The sequence below is a fragment of the Panthera uncia genome, chromosome F2 (assembly GCF_023721935.1).
Source record: "Panthera uncia isolate 11264 chromosome F2, Puncia_PCG_1.0, whole genome shotgun sequence".
Lineage (NCBI taxonomy): Eukaryota > Metazoa > Chordata > Mammalia > Carnivora > Felidae > Panthera > Panthera uncia.
This window is the reverse complement of record NC_064812.1, coordinates 70,690,088-70,709,435: the sequence shown is the minus strand read 5'-3', so window position 1 is coordinate 70,709,435 and position 19,348 is coordinate 70,690,088. Positions and strand designations below refer to the sequence as shown.

The following is a 19,348-nucleotide window of genomic DNA, read 5'->3' as shown; positions in this document are numbered from 1 at the left end:
TTTTTTTTTTTTTCTCTTTTTTTTTTTTTTTTTTAAACGTTTATTTATTATCGAGAGATGGAGAGACAGGAGACACAGAATCCGAAGCAGGCTCTAGGCTCCGGGCTGTGAGCACAGAGCCCGACGCAGGGCTCGAACTCACAAACCACGAGATCATGACCTGAGCTGAAGTCGGAGGCTTAACCGACTGAGCCGCCCAGCCGCCCCTGCTCTGCTTTTTCTCTGTACCATACCAAGTAACACTCTGCACTACCACGTCTTCATCCATCCGTCCGTCCATCCGTCCGTTACACTCCCCTCTTCCCCCACTATACACACATACGCGCAAATGTGCACACACACACTTAAAAGAATAAAAAAGTTTGTTCATGATCTCTTCTCCAGAAGGTCAGGGCCTTTATCTTAGTGTTGACTGATACATTCCAGTTGCTTAACCTCAGAACACAGTACGTATCCAAGTATTTCTAGCAAGGTTGAATTTTGGAAAATCATTGGAAGTACATGTGGTCAAACTGAAAATGAATAAAAGGTGCTTCATGCTTTTAGAATGAAGTATGAATGGAGCTTAAAGTATACAGAGAGTAATAAATGATAGTGGTAGTAGTAATGGTAACAAACATTTGTTGAGTTCTTTTTTGAATTTTACTATGTGTCTGACACTGTGGTAAGCACTTAATGCATGAACTCATTTAATACTTCCGATAAACATATGAGATAGGTACTATTATTGTCCTCCTTTTTACACATTAGGAAAGTGAGGCACTGAGAAGGTGACTCACTTGAGGTTCTGTTGATAGTGATTAGCGAGGCTAGGATTGGAACCCAAGGAGTGTGGTGTGGCTTTGGAGTCAGAAATCTAACCCCTATGCAGTGCTGTTCTTAGCATTAAATGAGCTGACATATGGAAATTGCTTAGAACAATATCTGGCGTGAGGGAGGCTCTGTACAAGTTTATCTGTTGTTGGGATTCATAATTTTTAAATATTTCAAAGTTCTTGATAATACACTTATAATACCATGAAAATATTCGTTGGCCACTTAAACTATTCCTCAGTTATTTTTTGTAAGTGTCTCCCTCCAGGAAAATCAACATATTTGACTATTATTTTCCATGAAAATGAAAGATCAATCAGTTACAGATTGCACAAAATATATAGAATTTCATCAAGTATGTAAAAATGTTGGAGCACGGTTTTGCCATTGATGAATGGGGATCTGACATTTAGACTGACAGACAGCTGAAAGGATAGGGAGGATGCTTTTAAAGAACTTTCTGAATATCAAGGATTAAGAGAGACTCTGGAAAATTGGTGAAAGAAACGCTGGAGCTTTTTGCCAATTTTATATCATAAACAGGACAAATATTAAATAAAGGATGTCCTGCAGAGTATGCAAATTACCAAAACCCTCTTAACTTGAAAAGTACTGTGGTTACCTGAAGAAAGTACAGAGTCTTTAAATGAAGAACCAAAGAGCAAGCCTTATTCTACCCGTAAGTTGCACCTGGTCAGAGTAAGTGGTGTTAGTGGTACTAAAACAGTACCTCCCGTTGTGCGGTAAGAAACGGTTTTCAGGCTCTTGTAACACTTACATGCTTACCAGACTGTTAGGTGATTCTTGAGGTCTCCCAGTAATAAAATCTGTGATGTTTAATTAATTACGTATTTTTTCTGTATGGGAAAATGTGGGCTATTAAAAAACAGAAATGAAGAAAAGACACAAGAATCTTAAATGCATATTACCGAGTGAGAGAAGCCAGTCTGAAAAGGCTGATTCTAGCTATATGGCATTCTGAAAAAGGCAAAATTGTGGAGACAGTAAAAAGATCAGCACTTGCCAGGGGTTAGGGGTGAGAGAGGGACTGAGAGCATAGGGAATTTTTAGGTCAGTGACACTCTTCCGTATGATACCATGACGGGGAACACATTATACGTTGGTCAAAACCCATAGAATAGGCAAACGCCACAGCGAACCCTAACGTAAACCATGGACTTTGAGCGATGACGACGTGTCATTGCGGGTTCATGGATTGTAGTCAGAGTTCCAGTTCTGGTGCAGATGGTGATGGTGGAAGAGGCTGTGCTCCTGTGGGGGCAGGGAATATACGGGAACTGGCTGTCCTTTCTGCTCAGTTTTGCTGTGAAACGAAAGAACTGCCCCGAAAAATATTTTTAAAAAACAAACAAAGAAGTCCCCTCAGGGTGCCTGGCTGGCCCAGTCAGTAGAGCATGTGACTATCTTGAGGTCATGAGTTCGAGTCCCATGTTGGGGTATAGATTGTACTTAATTTTTTTTTTTCTGAATCTTAAAAAATAATAATAACCCTGAAGATTCATATCGCGAATGTTCACTTATTTTGTACTTTGACACCTAAAAAATAATAATTTTCCTTTCTGTCGCAGACCTGAAAGGCTTTTCAAAGAAGCTAGAAATCTGCTAAAATGAGTTTGGCTTTACACCTTTTGTAATGTAAAAAAAGAAATCATAGATCAAAGAAAAGAGAAGAAAACTCAGGTCAGATGTTTTGAAATTCCAGTTTATTTTTGGTTAAAACATTCCAAAAACATTGAACAAATAAAGTATTTCCCAAAACATAACCATACACACACACACAAATTTCTTTGATTTGTTTATTGGGCATTTTGACAATCTTTGTGACATGTGACACTAGGGCCAGTTGTTCACCAGAATCGTTTAATGGCCTTATCTCTGGCATAAGACAGCAAGATATTCATCATCCTTCTTGCGTTGAGTTTATAATCTAGAAGACATTGAACATCTTGGTTCAAGTGTCACTTCTCCAGAAAGACCTTCTCCAGCCCTTCAGTCTAGATTAAGTATCTTCTTACTCTTCCTCACAGTACTCTCTTCTTTCAAAAGGCAATATTTATAATTCTAAATTGCAGTGCGTATAGATTATTTGGCATTCATTCTGTTTATTTTCTCTACCCGTACTCGAAGGAAGCATTCCACAGGATTGTGTCTTCAAGTCCCAAGTGCAGAACACAGTTAGCATCCAGTAGAGCCTTTTGAGTGAAAGGGTGAACCAAGTGCAGGGTGTTCTCAAGGAAGCAGTCAGAGGCATATATGAAGAAAAGGGCCTGAAAATGAGTAGGAAAATGGTGTGGTGTTCAGTAAACCAGTTCTCATAGGACAGGTAGGATGAATACAGATAATTTGTCTTTAATTTAGGGCTGAGGAAGTTATTGATGACCTTAGTGAAGTGAAATTTGGTAGTAGAGGGAAGGGACCAATTCAATTTTTTTTTTTTACATTTATTTATTTTCGAGAAACAGAGTGAGACAAAGCGTGAGCCGGGGAGGGGCAGAGAGAGAAGGAGACACAGAATCCGAAGCAGGCTCCAGGCTCTGAGCAAGCGGTCAGCACAGAGCCTGACGCGGGGCTCGAACCCATGAGCTGTGAGATCATGACCTGAGCCAAAGTCGGACGCTCAACCGACTGAGCCACCCAGGTGCCCCTGAAGGGACACAATTCAGATTAGTCGATCCTGAAATGAATTAGCCAGAAAATAGACCGAAGTAGATCCTAGCACTTAACTGCTAGTTTGTTTGTAGGTAAGTAAGATAAACTACGAAAAGAGATTACCTTGTTTTTACATATTTTCACTGCGACAGGAAAAACAAAGTGCAGGAACCCTTAATGGCTCGAGTACTGTGGTAGAAAGAGGCTACTAGGGGGACCAGCTAGGTGTCTTGTAAGAAGGAGTTCCTGCCACTTACCTTTCAGATTAGAATATCAAATGAATAACAAAGGATGAGAAGGTGTTTGGGATTGATTAACACCTTCCACCTAAATCATCAATCCCTGGGCGCCTGGGTGGCCTGGGTGGTTAAGCTTCTCAACTCATGATCCCAGGGTTCTGGGATCAAGCCTGACGTGGCTCCACACTGCATGGAGCCTGCTTAAGATATTTCTCTCTCTCTCTCTCTCTCTCTCTCTCTCTCTCTCTCTCTCTCTCAAATCCTCAATCCCGTAATTTCCCAAGAAATTATAACACCGAGAAATTCTGATAGATTGTTCACAGAGCACCAGAAACCCTGGCTGCCTCTTTTCTGTGTGCTTTTGTAAAGTGTTTCTTAATTTCTGTGAGTTTTGTCTCATGATTTTTTTTTTTTTAACTTTCAGGTGTTGGTAAATCATGCTTATTGCTACAGTTTACAGACAAGAGGTTTCAGCCAGTGCATGACCTTACTATCGGTAAGTGTTCTACAAGAAATGAGAAACATTAAAAATTTTTGGGTAGTGGAAATGGAATGTGCTAGAGAGGATCCATTCTATTAGTGACAAGTCAGAAAGAGTCAGTGACACTAGATTTGTTGCTGTACAGAGGTTAGTTTCATCACTCAAAAAAAATACAAGTATAGTGAAAGTAATATCATCCAACTTTATAAAAATGGTCAGAAAACAGCAAGAAGACATATTGAAGATTTTGATTGTATTTAATGATGAAGCAAATGATTGCAAAACAAGAGAGCACAGGGGTAAGAGCAGAGACTGGACCAGCTTGCCAGAGTTCAAATCAAGGCTGTGCCACTAACTAGCTGGGTAATCCACCTTACCACCTTACCAAAAGAATGCCGCAGATTCTTTTATCTGTAAAATGAGAATAAGAGTGGTACCAATCTTACAAAGTTACTGTGGGCAGTAAATGAGTTAATAAATGTGAAACATTGGAACAGTGCCTGGCAGCATGATACATGCTCTCGGTTTACTTATATAGTAATTATTAATCGAGAAAAACTGCCAGGAGGCAGTTTTAGTGTCCTAAGTTGCAAAGAGTAAATGAGACTGTTACCGGTAACTGTTAGACTGAAATCTACTTAGATTTTACAACTAATAGGTTGGTGTATCTTCTCAGCCAGTGACTGCTTATTTTTCACAGGTATCATTAGATCACCATTAAGCAAGTTGAGTCTCATGTCCTGTGTATTTTTAAAATACCAAATCAAACAGAGTTTGTTAATCAAATTATTAGATAAATTAATAGTTTTCAATCAAGCCACATGTATTTTGTAGATACCTTGAAATCTTTTCCCAGGTGGCTATCCTGTCAGAATACTCCGATTCCATTTTAATTGATTTCATTTAATTCCATTTTAAGTATATACAGTAATGAAGGGTGAGACAGGTACTGTTGTTTCATGCTGGTCCCCATTTCGCGGTTAACTTCGGTGAGCTCAGTTTTGTGTACGATCTTCTCTTTGCCCAGTAAGTCTGAACCTCGGTAGCGGTGTCTTAAGCCTGATTCAGTCCTGACACAGCTAACCACACAGTGGTTTTTAGCGTAGGAAATTAAACAAAAGTGTCTTCCTTTCCTCATTGAAGCTTTCATAGAAATTTCTAAGGTGTTATGGCACATCTGATGGAGAGGCTGGGCCTGAGCCTACTTTCAGAAAGCGGCATGGGCTATGCTTGTGGAGAGAGAAGGGGTTGGACCAAAGGGAGCTGTTTGGAAAACTGCAACTCAGGCAGCTGTGCCAGTGGCTTCCCTCCAGGAGGTAGGAAGCTAAAAGCACAAGGGAAGCCAAGGGACTCCTTTTCTGTCTCGTCCTCGTAGGACTCCAGCCCCACCCCTGGTGGTGACAGGCCCGCTGATGGTCTGTCTCCTGAGCTCTGCTAACCCTGGTTTCTCTCTGTGTCCCCCCAGCCTAGAGATGGCAGCACTTTCTGGCTGGTGCCAGTCTCTCCGCTTCTTCACCATCCCTTCTTTGAGCTTCTCAGCTTTTTCTTTCCTGTAACTAACTCCCTACATTAAATTGCCTCTGTTTTAAATATTTAAATTTGGTTTCTGTTTTTCTGGTTCCACTCTGACTGCTCTACCTTACCACACCCATCCGGACAGTTTATTTTTCTGGTCATTAGCATGTATTTGTTTTCAAGGAACATTGGAATGTTTGCTGCAATAGATGTGAGTAAGACAGTATCTTGATTCTGCTGCATACTTTGCCTGATGAATAGAAGAAGGTGAGAACGCTAAGGTCAGGTCACGACCAAGTATTAAATGATGGAACAGAGGAAATAAAAGACAAGGATGAGTCTGTAAAATACTCCTCATTACCCTTTGACTATCTCAGTGAGAATTGTTAACAATAGTAATCAAAGAGGCAGTTTACAGATAGCTTCGCGGATATAATTACACTGAAGGTCCAGAGTAGAACGTTGGGTGTATTTAAGTGCTGTCATACTGGACCAGCAGCATCTTTATTCTCTGGGAGCTTGTTAAAGAGTCTACTGAGTCAAATTCTGCATTTGAACAGGATCTCCCAGTGACTCATGTGAAAAGCTTGAGAAGCATTGGAGCGGTGGTTTTTACCAGTTTTGTAAACCAGTTGACCTGTCCGTACATGGCGAGTGCACCCCCACACACATCCTGGCCTCTCCGTCCTTGCTTCCTCTCTACTTCAGCTACTCACTCCCATAGTCACACCCAGGACCTGGTCATTACCGGTACCTGGAACCACTTCCAGAATCTCAGTGTCATGCATCTGGTTGGTTGTCCTCTCATCCTTCCAACTCACGCCCTCTAGTTGCTAACACTAATGATTTATTTGTCCCATCAGTTCTATAATCCGTTGGTCCTGCTGTCTTTGTACTCTCACCCCTCTTGTGGTCCTGCTTTCCTCCTTGCCCAGCTTTAATTCTAACCATTATAATTGTCGTTTTCATCACCCCGGCGTGCGCACTCAACTCCTGCCCCCTCTCTTGCTTCGTCACACTTTTGTGGCTAACCCATAGGTCAACTCTAACTATCTACTCCATCCTGCTGGTTGAAAAACACAGATCCCGGCTAACTAGTTTCATTAGTTTCTTGGACACTAACTTCTAACCACTTGACAGTTACACTTTGCTTCCAATCCATTCATTCTCCACTTCGCTATACAACTGTGTTACACCTTCTTGCTCTGTAATCAGGCACCACCTTTCCTGTCTTCATTCTCATGTGATAGCCTTGGTCTCTATTTCAGAAAATTTCAGAGGCGAACAGGAGCATTTTCACAGGTTTCCATCACCAGACAGACCCACCTACCTGCGCTGTGCCCATGAACTCAGCCCTCTCCTCGCTATTGTGGATGAACTCCCAAGTTGCTAGCCAAGGCCCGCTCAAGAACACTGCTTCAGCAGTTCTTTTTTTCCCCGAATGTCACTCATTTTTCCCCATTTGATTGTCATTTTTCATGACTGTTATCTCTTCCAGCTTTCAATCCTTCTGTTTCCTTTTGGCAAAAGTCCTCAGATAGGACTGTTCGTAATTTCTGTCTCTGGTTTTTCTCTTCCCCTCCTTCTTTTTGGAACTCACTCCAACGAGGCTCTCTTCTCCCCACGTGCACATATCCGGCTGCTTACTCAACATCTCCTTTCTTAGATGTCTGTTAGGCATCTCAAACTTAACGTGTTCCAAATAGCTCCTGATTTTTTCCCTCCTAGGCCTTTACAAGTGCACGTGGACACACATAGGCCCCCCCCCCCCCCGCATACCCATCCTCTTGCCTAGATTTATTTTTCTCCTTAACTTTTTATACAGGTGATTATAAGTGAATGTTGTCTCCCACCAGGATAAAAGTAAAGTTCGTGACAGCACTGTTATCAGTTTTGTTCATTGTTGTATCTCCAGTGCCTGGTACATAAAAAGACTCTGTAAATGTTTTCTAAATTAATATACTATCTCTCTGGGGAGAAAGTTTCAAAAACATTTCACATTACAGTGCTTGATGCATACATTTGATTAATGCTGTTCAATTATATTGTGTAGAAATAATTCTAGTTATAGCCCACTGATGCCCACTACATTTATTTCACTATCTATTAATGGACAGTTCAACAAACAGTGATGTAGAGGCTAGGCATATGTTGTGCCACCTTCCTGCCTAACTCCCCCACATCCTTAAAGCAGCTGTCCTATAAGAAATGACTGAGGAGTGAAAGTGTCCTTTGGGGGTAAAGGTTGTAGAATTGAAGCATCATTTCTTGTGTCAGGCTTCCCACAGATCAGTTACAAATACCCCTCATTTAATTGGGGTTCACTTTTCTGAGATAACATTGCCAAGAACTAGGGAGATAGCTTAAAAGCACTCTGTGAACATCGAGTTTAGATCTCAGAGTCTATGTTACTGGAATAGTAAAATGTATTTCCTTGACAGGGTGCGCTTATTAAGAAAACATTGTAGAAAACTCCAGAGAAAGTTAAATTCCCTATATAATTTTCCTTTGGCCCTCCAGCAACCACTGATGTGTTTGTAGCCTTTTAGGGTTTTAAATGTATTCACAAACACACACAAAGCTGTTCTGATGTGCATTCCCTCCACCGGTGGCTACTGAAGTGCCCGTTTCTCCTGGGCCTTCCCTCCGCTGTGGCTTAGTCGTGTTTTTGCTCTTCGTGAAATGGGCAGAGAATAGTGATTATTTTACTTTCCTGCTCTCTAATTTTTAGTGAGGCTGAGCGTTTTTCATAGGTTTAAGATCCACTTCTGTGTCTTTTCTCTTTGAATTACCTGTTTTTATCTTTGCCCCTTCTATTACTGGTTTGTTGTTGTGGTTTTTTTTTTTTTTGTCAAATCTGTTGATAGTTTTCTTTTTGGCTTCCAGGCCTCACTAAGGAAGGCTGCCCAGTACAAAAATTACTTCCTGTTGCCTTAAGTACTTTTCTACTACTGTAAATTCATACCCTGTCTGGTGTATGGCCACGTATGTGATTTTCTTTAATCCATATATAACGTGTAGCCCCACACCCATTAATTAAATAATCCATCTTTCTTTCCTGCTTGAACCATCACCTTTGTCATATGCTAAGTCTCCATAGGTAAGCAAGTCTGTTTGAGGACTCTCAAATCTATTCCATTTATGTTTTGGGTTTTTGTTTTGTTTCTGTTTTTCTCTATTTCATGAGAAAATATACTACTGATATTTATAGTAACTTTGTAGTATAATTAATATGTGATTGACATTTTTCCTTTTTGAAGTTTTCTTGATCATTGTTTTTATTTTTTTTTTAAGTTTATTTATTTTGAAAGAAACAGAGCACAAGAGGGGAAAGGGCAGAGGGAGCGGGAGAGAGAGACTCCCAAGCAGGCTCCTCATGGCCAGTGCGCAGAGCGCGCAGAGCCTGACTCTCAGGGTTCGAACCCGTGAAACCGTGGGTTTTGTTACCTGAACCAAAACCAAGAGTCAGACACTTAACTGACTGAGCCAAGCCACCCAGGTGCCCCGTTTCCCCCCAACTTTTTAAATGCTCTTCAGTAAAGTTTTATAATTTTCTTCTTATAGGCCTTGTGCTTTTTTTTTAAGTTTATTTTGTTACTATTGTGGATAGGTTTGTTTTTTTTTTCACCATTACTTTTGTGAAATTAATTATTTTGCATGCTCTGGGTAGACTGGCCCAGACTGGCCTATCTGTAAGTCATAAATTTTTCCTTGTCTAATATTTGCACCTTTTTGTTTTGTTTGTGTAATTTATGACCAAAATCTCTGAAATGATTTACAAGTTGAGGGCATGATGATCTTTTTCTCTGCAATTGGAAACTTCTAGTGGTTTACCTTAAAGGTGCTATTCATTTTTTCATGGAAAGTTAAGGAAGTTACTCTTCAATAATCTAGTTTTTCCCTTGTTTCTAGAACTAGGGACATAAAGCTTTCTTCCCACAAGTCTCTGTTTTGAACCTCCACAATGTCTAGGTCCCAGCACAGGTCCCTGTGTTCTACTGTTGTGGCTCTGCTCTCTGCTGTGACAGCCCCATGGTCACTTGGCTCTGACAAGTGGCCCTTTCTCAAACGGCTTGGCATCATTAGTTATGTGAGTGGTGGTATAGAAATTTTGGTGTAGAGTAGGGAATAATAATTATAGCTCACACATACTGAGTACTTACTGTATGCCAAGCCCGGCTCTTGTTTTGTGTGTAGTAACCCTTTAATCTTGAAAAAAATCTTATGAGGTGGGTTTTATTAATATCATTTTACAGATAAGGAAACTGACGCAGAAGAGATTTAACATTTTGCACACAGTCCCACAATTAGTAGACATCGATCTTTGAATGCTCAATAAATGGTTACCCTGCAAGGCTTCACATTCTTTTCTTTTTTTCTTTTTTCTTTTTTTCTTTTCTTTTCTTTTCTTTTCTTTTCTTTTCTTTTCTTTTCTTTTTGCAAGTCTTCACATTTCTTACTACGCAAGGATGATAATGATCTAGAGGCAGTTAAAAAGTATCTATTTACATTCAGACTATTTTGTTTTGGAAGGTTGCAAGTGAATAACATAACTGAAAAAATAAGCATCGCTCCCTAACAACATCAGGTAAATGAGGCCTTCTTGCATTTGGCTCCACAGACCATCTCTCTGGCAGCCAGATTGGCTGTTAATTGAAAATGCATCTGAGAAGAGAACCTCAAGGGCATAGGGGATGATGGTTTATCCCTTGAAAAAAAGATAGGAAAGTGTGTCTAAATTGAGTTCTTAAGCATATATATAAATACACACACACACACACACACACACACACACACACACACACCCATATACACTTACGGAAAAAGTTTGAAAATTTTTAATAACCCAGAAGAGAAATAAGGTTTTCAGTTTTTGTTACTGAGTCTTATAGTGCACTTAAGTTTCAGTATTTTCTTTTGCCACACAGACTACATTGAGCCCAGTTACAAGTAGATAAATGAGAAGGAGTTACAGTTCTGAAACTGAAATCAGATTCTGTTTTTGTTTCATTTGATAGGAAAACAAATCACAGTTTTTCAATAATCAGTGCTTGTCAGTTTTTCCTTTAAGATGTGTATTTTTCAGAAAATAAAAAAAATAAAAAAGGGGCTCCAGGGTGGCTCAGTCAGTTGAGCATCCGACTCTTGATTTCAGCTCAGGTCATGATCCCAGGGTCATGGGATCGAGCCCCTCATCAGATTTTGCACTGAGCATGGAGCCTGCTTAAGGTTCTCTCTTTCCCTCTTCCCCTCTCCCTCACTTGCACACTCACTCTGTCTCTAAAATAAAATTTTAAAAAAGATGTATTTTTCTTCCTGCCGTCATTCTTTATCTCATTCCTGGATAATACAGTAGTCTTGTTAAGAACTAGTTAGTTCTTTACCTCTTGTTTTTAAATTCTGTATCCTGACCCTATTGATAAATAGTATTAAAACATCAATTTTATTATGACATTTCCCTGCTTTAGAAACAAATCCTGATTTTCATATGATACGATTTTCATTTAACATCTTTAAAATTGGATATATTTTGGGGTGCCTGAGTGGCTCAGTCGGTTAAGCATCCAACTTCGGCTCAGGTCATGATCTCTTCTTGGTCTGTGAGTTCAAGCTCCACATAGGGCTCTGTGCTGACAGCTCAGAGTCTGGAACCTGCTTCGGATTCTGTGTATCCCTTTCTCTCTGCCCCTCCCTGACTCACGCTGTGTGTGTGTGTGTGTGTGTCTGTGTGTGTCTGTGTGTGTGTGTGTGTCTGTCTCTCCCTCAAAAATAAATAAAACTTAATTAATAAATAAATAAATAAATAAATAAATAAATAATAAAATTGGATATATTTTTACAGGCAAAATCTTTGTTTAAAAGACTTCAAGCTTCAACAACCCTTCTTTGCTTACTTTGACTAAAGAGATAAATGTACCAAAACCCAAGTGTGGCCAGGTAAAGCAAAAGGGGATATGTTAGAATTCCTGGAATTTTACGTGGAACCCTCAGGAGAGTAAAGACTCACACTTGGGAATGGGCAGGAATGAAGCATCTTCGGAGTCAGGAAGCGGGAACCATAGCAGCAGTCCCGCAGCGCAGGTGTCCTTAGCCTCTCATCTGCCAGGACACAGTGGATGCCAGTCATTCTTCAGATCTGTGTCCCTCTGCCCAAGATGTCAGTCCCTGGGCCTTGCCCATCCAACACGAGTCAAGGGTCTGTTTCTAGTTTGTAGTTGTTTTTTGTCCAATTTGACATTATGCATTAGATTGAAGAAATCTTTAATCCCAGTGAGTGATGCAGCATTTTTAGATTGAGGTGAAAAGCCCATCTGTGATGATGGAAGGAAAAGTAGGCATTCTCTCTCTAGTTTGTGGCTAGAAACGAAACAATAGATTCATGAAAAAGCTTCCACTTTGTTAAATATCTAGCTACATAGAATATTGTACATTAGTACATTCCTTTTAAATACCGGATACTTCAAAGAGCACTTGTATAATATTTAGCCGCTGGTTTCTCCCTTCAGCTACTCCCATTTTCATGTTAATGGTAAGCTGGTGGGCGGTTGTTTTGTGTGTCTCCCACCCTGTGGCACAGAGTAAGTGTGAATATGTATGTATATTTTTAGATTTATATATGTATATACTGGTAATTAATATGTAGATTGGCAGGTATAAAAAATGGTTGTGTGGCAGAATTTTGCAGTTTTGCATTTTTCATTCTAGTGCATCATGACTCCTGAGTCTCTCTAACTCTTCTTTATTTCTGAGTCTGAGAAATGTACCATTAATTGCCTGGTATTGACTTTGCCCCCAGGACGGAATCATTGTTAAGATGTAGAGTAAAAACTTCACCGAGTTACGAATCACGAAAGAACAAATTACCTGTCGTCTGTCCCATCTTCCTGGTCATGGTCGGGGGAGTTACAGGAGCTGCTGAAATGGAATTCTGACACTGGGCATTATGCCCTCCCCTGGGCAACTAGAAGCTGTTCTTCTGCCAAGTTGACATCTGGTTTCTGAGGACCATGTGTGTCTTCCCTTCACCCTGACTCTGATCTAAATACTGATGGAGCGCACTCCAAGCAGTAACGACTCAGTGTAATAGAAGTGATAGACTTCTTTCAGAGTCTCCTTCACAGCTGTTTGCTGCTCTGAAATTATCCCTTTTTTTTCCTCCTATGTTTAAAAAAAATTTTTTTTTAATTTATTTTGAGTGAGAGAGAATGTGAGTGGCGGAGGGGCAGAGAGAGAGGGAGAGAGAGGATCCCAAGCACTGACAGCGTGGGGCTCGATCCCACAAACCGTGAATTCATGACATTAGCCGAAATCAAGAGTTGGCTGCTTAACCAGCTGAGCCACCCAGACTGAGTACTTTCAAAAAAAGATGATAAGGGGGGAGGAGGAAAAAAAAAAGATAAATGAAGGAGAAAAGCCAGAGTAGTTAACTTGTGTTAAGAAAGTTTGTACTCCTAGGATCACCTGAGTGGCACGGTCGGTTAAGCGGCCGACTTCAGCTCAGGTTGAGAGTTCATGGTTCGTGAGTTCGAGCCCCACATCGGGTTCTGTGCTGACAGCTCGGAGCTCGGAGCCTGGAGCCTGCTTCAGATTCTGTGTCTCCCTCTCTCTCTGCCCCTCCCCTGCCCATGCTCTGTCTCTGTCTCTCAAAAATAAACGTTAAAAAAAATGTTTAAAAAAAAAAAAGGTTGTACTCCCTTTGACCTGCAATTCTATTTCATATAATCTGCCTTTAGTCATAATCCTTAGTTGAAAGATGTATGTAGAAAGTTCATTTCAGTTTTAGCTACTTAGTGAAAATTCGGCAATGACCTGTATTTGTAACCAGCTTACCAACTTAGTAAAGTGTGTGTACACACACACACACACACACACACACACACACGCAGTCACCAAAAGTAATGGCATAGTTTATTGACTGATTGATCTGTAATGAGATTTGTGATACGGAGTAATGTTTGTTATTGTCTGAGAAGCAAACTGCAGAGCGGCATTTATGTGCCCCCATCTGTATAGAGTGTACATACACTTCTGTGTGTATCTTCACTTAGAGCAACATCTCGAAGTGTGTTTAAACAGTGATTATCTGTAGTGGGATTAGGAGAGTTCTTTACTAGTTGATAACCCATGCTGGGAACCAAAGCTATGATGTTGAAGGGCCTCTATCCCTTTAATGATTTTTATACCATATTAATAGTTTTCAAGGAATTTTAATATTGTTACTAATAATTACGGTTCTTGAATCTCATTTCTAGTTTTTTTATATTATGGAACCTATGAAAACATGAGGACGACAGTTTGTTTTCTAACTCTACTAGACTTGAATATCTTAGTATTTTAATTGTGTCTTTAACTTACGCCTTTTAGCACCTCTGCCTTAGTTTATTTGTTTTCTCAGGGTAGGGGCCATATTTGGTAAAGTTCATCTATGTATCATCTGGGATAGTATGTCCTGGAAATAAACATCCTTTTTTTAAAAAATCCTTAAATGTGAAATATAGTCCCACTAGTTTGTGTAACAAATCATTTTTTTGTCTGTTCAGGTGTAGAGTTTGGTGCTCGAATGATAACTATTGATGGAAAACAGATAAAACTTCAGATATGGGATACGGTAAGTATAGCAAATACATTGTATGCCCTCAGTAAAGTTGTCCTATGAAAGTACAGTGTCTGTTTTGTTTTGTTTTAATGTCGTTTTATGCCTATTATGATTTGTTAGGCACCAGCATCCACATAGCCATGAGATGAAATGTGGTGCCAGAAAAGATTAGGTTTTCTTATGCAGTGTTTTCAACAGGTGTATCACAGGCCTTGGGTGTAGGTGAACGTGTCTGAACACATGCTCATGCCGTGTGGTCTAAATGGAAATGCTCCAGAAACTGTTTTTAAGAAAATAAAGCAGCATATCTAAAGTACACCTACGAAATAAAATATGAATGTAAACACGATAGAGTCACTTGATCTGACCGCTTATTAATTTTAAAAGTTTGGTTTAAAACATAAAAAACAGAAGTTTGATTTAGTCCCAACCACTTGAAGCAGCCTTGCTCCCAGCCCTAATTCTCCCTCCCATTTATGTTCACCGAGTGTCTGTTCCATGCTGTGCCATAGAGTTTTTAGTACCAGTTTGTGATCTAAACCGCACAACAGGATACTGTTTTCTCTTTCCTCCCGACTTAAGTGTATAATAGAGAAGTTACTTTGTTACATACAATGGATACCTTAAGGTAACGGTTCTCAAACTTTTTGGTCTCAGAATCCCTTTCTTTATACTTTTAAAAATTAATGAGGACCCCAAAGAGCCTTTGCTTATGTGCCTTATAGCTATCAATATTTACATTACAAAACTGAGAAACTTATAAATACCCAATTAGTAATTCACTTGAAGATAAGTATAATAAACTTCTTATGTGTTAGGATCAACAAAGCAATTTTTATGAGAATTGACTGGTTTTCCAAAACAAAAACTTTATTTTTCTAGTGAGAAGAGTGTCATTTTGTTACGTTTTGAAAAACCTCTTCACTGTCTGCTTAATAGAAAACAGCTTGAATTCTCATACCTGCTTCTGCATAAGGTCTAATGTGCATTGTTTAGTTGGAGTATATGAAGAAAATATAACCTCGGGGTGCCTGGGTGGGTTAGTCGGTTAAGCGTCCAACTTCGGCTCAGGTATGATGTCATGGTCCATGAGCTAGAACTCCACGTAGAGCGGTCAGTGCAGAGCCTGACTAGGATGCTCTGTCCCCGCCCCCCCCAACCCCCTCCCCCAGCATGCGCTCTCTCTCAGAAATAAATAGACATTAAAAAAAAGAAAAGAAAATGCAACCTCACACAAATAAGTAGTTGGGAAATGGAGAACCTCATGGACCCTTAAAGGGTTAGGGACTCCCGGGAGTCCTGGGATCACACTTTGAGAACCACTGCCGTAGGGCAATTAGTACTTCATTCTTTACAGAACCCTAATTGAGAAAACCCAAAAGGTCACCTGTTATGACAAAGCAAATTCTCTAAACTAGTAAATGAAATTTAAAAGATGGGGAATTTTATCATTATATTCCCCTGTCCGTTTTTTCTCTTGTCGCTCAGTCTTAGTTTCTTAGCTGTCACTATAATAGTTATTGAAGAAAGGAACCTTGGAGGATAGTCGGTCTCACAGATTGGAGAATATCTCACAAGAAGACCCAGCCAGTTGCTGCAGGCTGTTGTGACACCTAGGTTTCCTGATACTTCCTACATATCACATAGTAAATCCCTGAGATGGAAACCCCTAAATCTCTATCTTGCTCTGTTCCAGAGTTATATATTGAACTCCAGGTTCTTGTGGTTTCTTATCTCTTCTTTTTAAGTGAAGATTTATGCTTTTACTGTTTCTTAGCATTCCCCTCCCCCACCCCGAGCCTGTAGTGTCTCATAACTTTTTTGATTTATATTCTCTTGGGTGACATGATTTCAGAACTGCTTGGAAAAGAGAAAAATGAAATATGCAAAGTCCCTTCCCTCCTAGAGATTTAAAATTAATGCTCTCCAGCCAAAAGGAAGTATTCTCTCCTGTGTTAAAAGAGTTTATTCTTCTTTTTCAGAAGTGGGTGGTTTTATGTAAGCTAGCTTGCTTTCTTAGCTAATAAACTCGTGCAGGACACATCCTGCCGTGTAGGGTTGTGTGAACCAAACTACTTGCTCTTCTGTAATAAATATGCCTTTCATACCTTGCACTTTGCATGAATACTTGCTGTGCTTGAAGTACGTTCCCTCCGTTTTCCATTTAAGACCAGCTCAGATGTGAATTCTGGAGCCTCTGTGACACCCATGAGATAGCTGATTCTCCCCATAATTTATGTATATTTCTGCTCCTGTTGTTATCATAGTTGTTTGTTCACCAGCCTCATAATAATCATGAGGGAAAGGACCCTCTGTATCCTACTCAACTTTGTATCTTGCATTCATAGTGTACTGGCTGATGTTTGGTAAATTTTATTGAATGAGTAAGTAAAGAATCTCATTCTAAACAGTCTGTAGGATCATTGGATGCATTCAAGAGACGTTATTACTAAAGTACATAGTTCCATAGGGAAGGTTAATTTCATAGTGAAAATTATGTGACATAGACACAAAGCACCTTGTTGTGGTTTATTCTCATTTATCCGGTTGTCCTTCTGTCCTTGAGGTATTCTCTTAAATAATTCCCTGCCCTCCAGTTTTTGAACCTTGAACAAGTCATTCATTCCCCAGTTGTTTCTGTTGTAGGTTAACTAGTCCTGTCTTTTCCCCCCTTGCTTATGAGTTGATTATTTTACATTTCAGTGATCTGTCAGAAGAAATCTGTTGTGTTATGTATTGAGCTCCAGGTTCTTGTGGTTATTTAATAATTGCTGTCATAATTGCTTATTTTGGACAGCATGAAAGAGAATTAGAGAAACAACAACACCTTGTTCATACTTCCTCTAGAAAGGCAGAGAGATAGTCTTCTTTCCTCTATCTAAAACGGAGAGACTGGTACCATTGAAGACATCATGACTCCCAGAAAAGAATTCCAGGGCTCCCGCATGGCAGGTGCTAGGCACCAGTAGCCTGTCTCAGATTTTAAAGAGTGTTCACAAAACTTCCTACTTTTTTTATGTATATATTTAAATCCAAGTTAGTTAACATATAGCGTAATAATGATTTCAGGAACAGAATTTAATGATTCATCACTTATGTAACACCCAATGCTCATCCCTACAAGTGCCCTCCTTAATGCCCATTACCTATTTACCCCATCCCCCCACCCAACACCCTGCCAGCAACCCTCAGTTTGTTCTCTGTATTTAAGAGTATTTATGGTTTGTCTCCTGCTCTATTTTTGTATTATTTTTGCTTCCCTTCCCTCATGTTCATGTTTTGATTCTTAAATTCCACATAGGAGTGAAGTCATATGATGCTTGTCTTTCTCTGACTTTTTCGCTTAGCATAATACACTCTAGTTCCATCCACATTTTTGCAAATGGCAAGATTTCATTCTTTTTGATCAGTGAATAATATTTCAGTGTGTGTGTGTGTGTGTGTGTGTGTGTGTGTGTGTACACACCACATCTTCTTTACCCATAAACACCACATCTTCTTTACCCATTCATCGATGGACATTGGGGCTCTTTCCATTCTTTGGCTATTGTCGATAGTGCTGCTATAAACATTGGGGTGCACATGCCCCTTCGAAACAGCATTTTTGTATCCTTTGGATAAATACCTAGTAGTACAATTGCTCGGTCATAAGGTAGTTCTTGTTAACTTACTACTTTTGAAAGTTGCCTCTTGAATCTCTGCCTTAGAGGTTTTCATCTTACTTTCGTACCTAACTTCCAAAACTGTTGTAATAGATGCTCTGTTACACACATTATGGTTCTTTCCACGCTTAGTTTTATATCTGAATGGAACATGGTTTCCTTATCGTTAATGTTTTGCAGCATGCTTATACATTTGGATAGGAAACTACATTTTTAGTAGCAAGGATCGTGTCTGTTCCTGGCTCACAACATTTACAAAACCATCCTAGAGCCTTCAGGGAAAAATATGCCAAATGTTATTATTTGTTTCATCAGCCTTAAAGAAGTGATTTTTTTTTCCCCAGTGACTCAGTATCTTAGGATGTTTGTCATCCACTGTATATCCATTTCCATTCACACAAAATAAGTTTTCTCCCAGAATTTCCACATCCACCGTCTTCGCTTTTTTTTTTTTTTTTTTTTTTTTTTTTTGCCTTTTTGAAAATAGTAAGTATAGTTGCCAGCAGATAGTCCCCGGAGGGCTTGCTGGAAGCAGTGGTAACAGTGTAACAGTCCCTCCCTTAAAGCACTTTCCTTGGACCCTGTGCAAATTTTTTTTTTCTTTTATCAGAAGTCGACTGTGTGATATTCTTAGTCTCTGTCAGCATAAATCAAAGAAGAAAACAAATTGTACCCAGTTCTTATTCCGTGACTGATGGAAGGAGGACGTTAAGAAGTCCACTCTCGCTCTCACGCCCTCATCCAGCTTTTACCCACTTTGTTTTGTGTTCTTACTCTTCTTTATGCTTTTTGTCACATTTTCCTTTCTTTCTTTCTTTCTTTTTCTTTCTTTCTTTCTTTCTTTCTTTCTCTTTCTTTTCTTTTCTTTTCTTTTCTTTTCTTTTCTTTTTGTAGTTTAAGATTTTATTGCATTTCTTTTTCCCTTATCATACGTGTACCCCTGGAGGCATCAAATGAAAGTACTGTTTTAACCTAACCTGGAACAGTTCTCATCTGAGTCAGTTGTGCCACCAACTTGATATAGTTAGGTTCATTTGTTTGTTTTCAAGTTTTAGGGATTTCTCATTTCTTATTTTTTTATATTACGAAACGTCAGAAGTTTCCACAGTGCAAAACGTGAAACTGTATGCATTCATAGCAGTCTAGCCTCCATCCTTGTCCCTTTTACCGTGTTCTCTTCTGAGCTATTTCAGAGTTGCAGACGTCGTCCTTCATACCTCGGCACACATCCTCTAAGGATATGCTCCCCCCTAAACGCAATACCATTATCCCGTCACAGATATTTAACGAAGACACTAAAATTGCCTTCTATACAAGTCTCCTATTCCCAGTGTTCAAATTTCCTGTTGTTCTCAAAATGTACTTTCACTTA

The 19,348-nt window shown here is 39.6% G+C and overlaps 1 protein-coding gene across 4 annotated transcripts in view; it reads left to right on the top strand.

Annotated features, from left to right (window-relative positions):
* The window catches only part of RAB2A (RAB2A, member RAS oncogene family), an 85,863-nt gene that overhangs the window by 27,781 nt on the left and 38,734 nt on the right, over positions 1 to 19,348 (top strand). For 3 of the 4 annotated variants that reach the window (XM_049633373.1, XM_049633372.1, XM_049633371.1), the window contains exons 2-3: positions 4,147 to 4,218; positions 14,259 to 14,326. In XM_049633373.1, the coding sequence (XP_049489330.1) occupies positions 4,147 to 4,218; positions 14,259 to 14,326 (140 nt within the window). Of the gene's footprint in view, positions 1 to 2,402; positions 2,515 to 4,146; positions 4,219 to 14,258; positions 14,327 to 19,348 lie in introns of all 4 variants that reach the window. The other variant, XM_049633374.1, reaches the window with a different exon arrangement.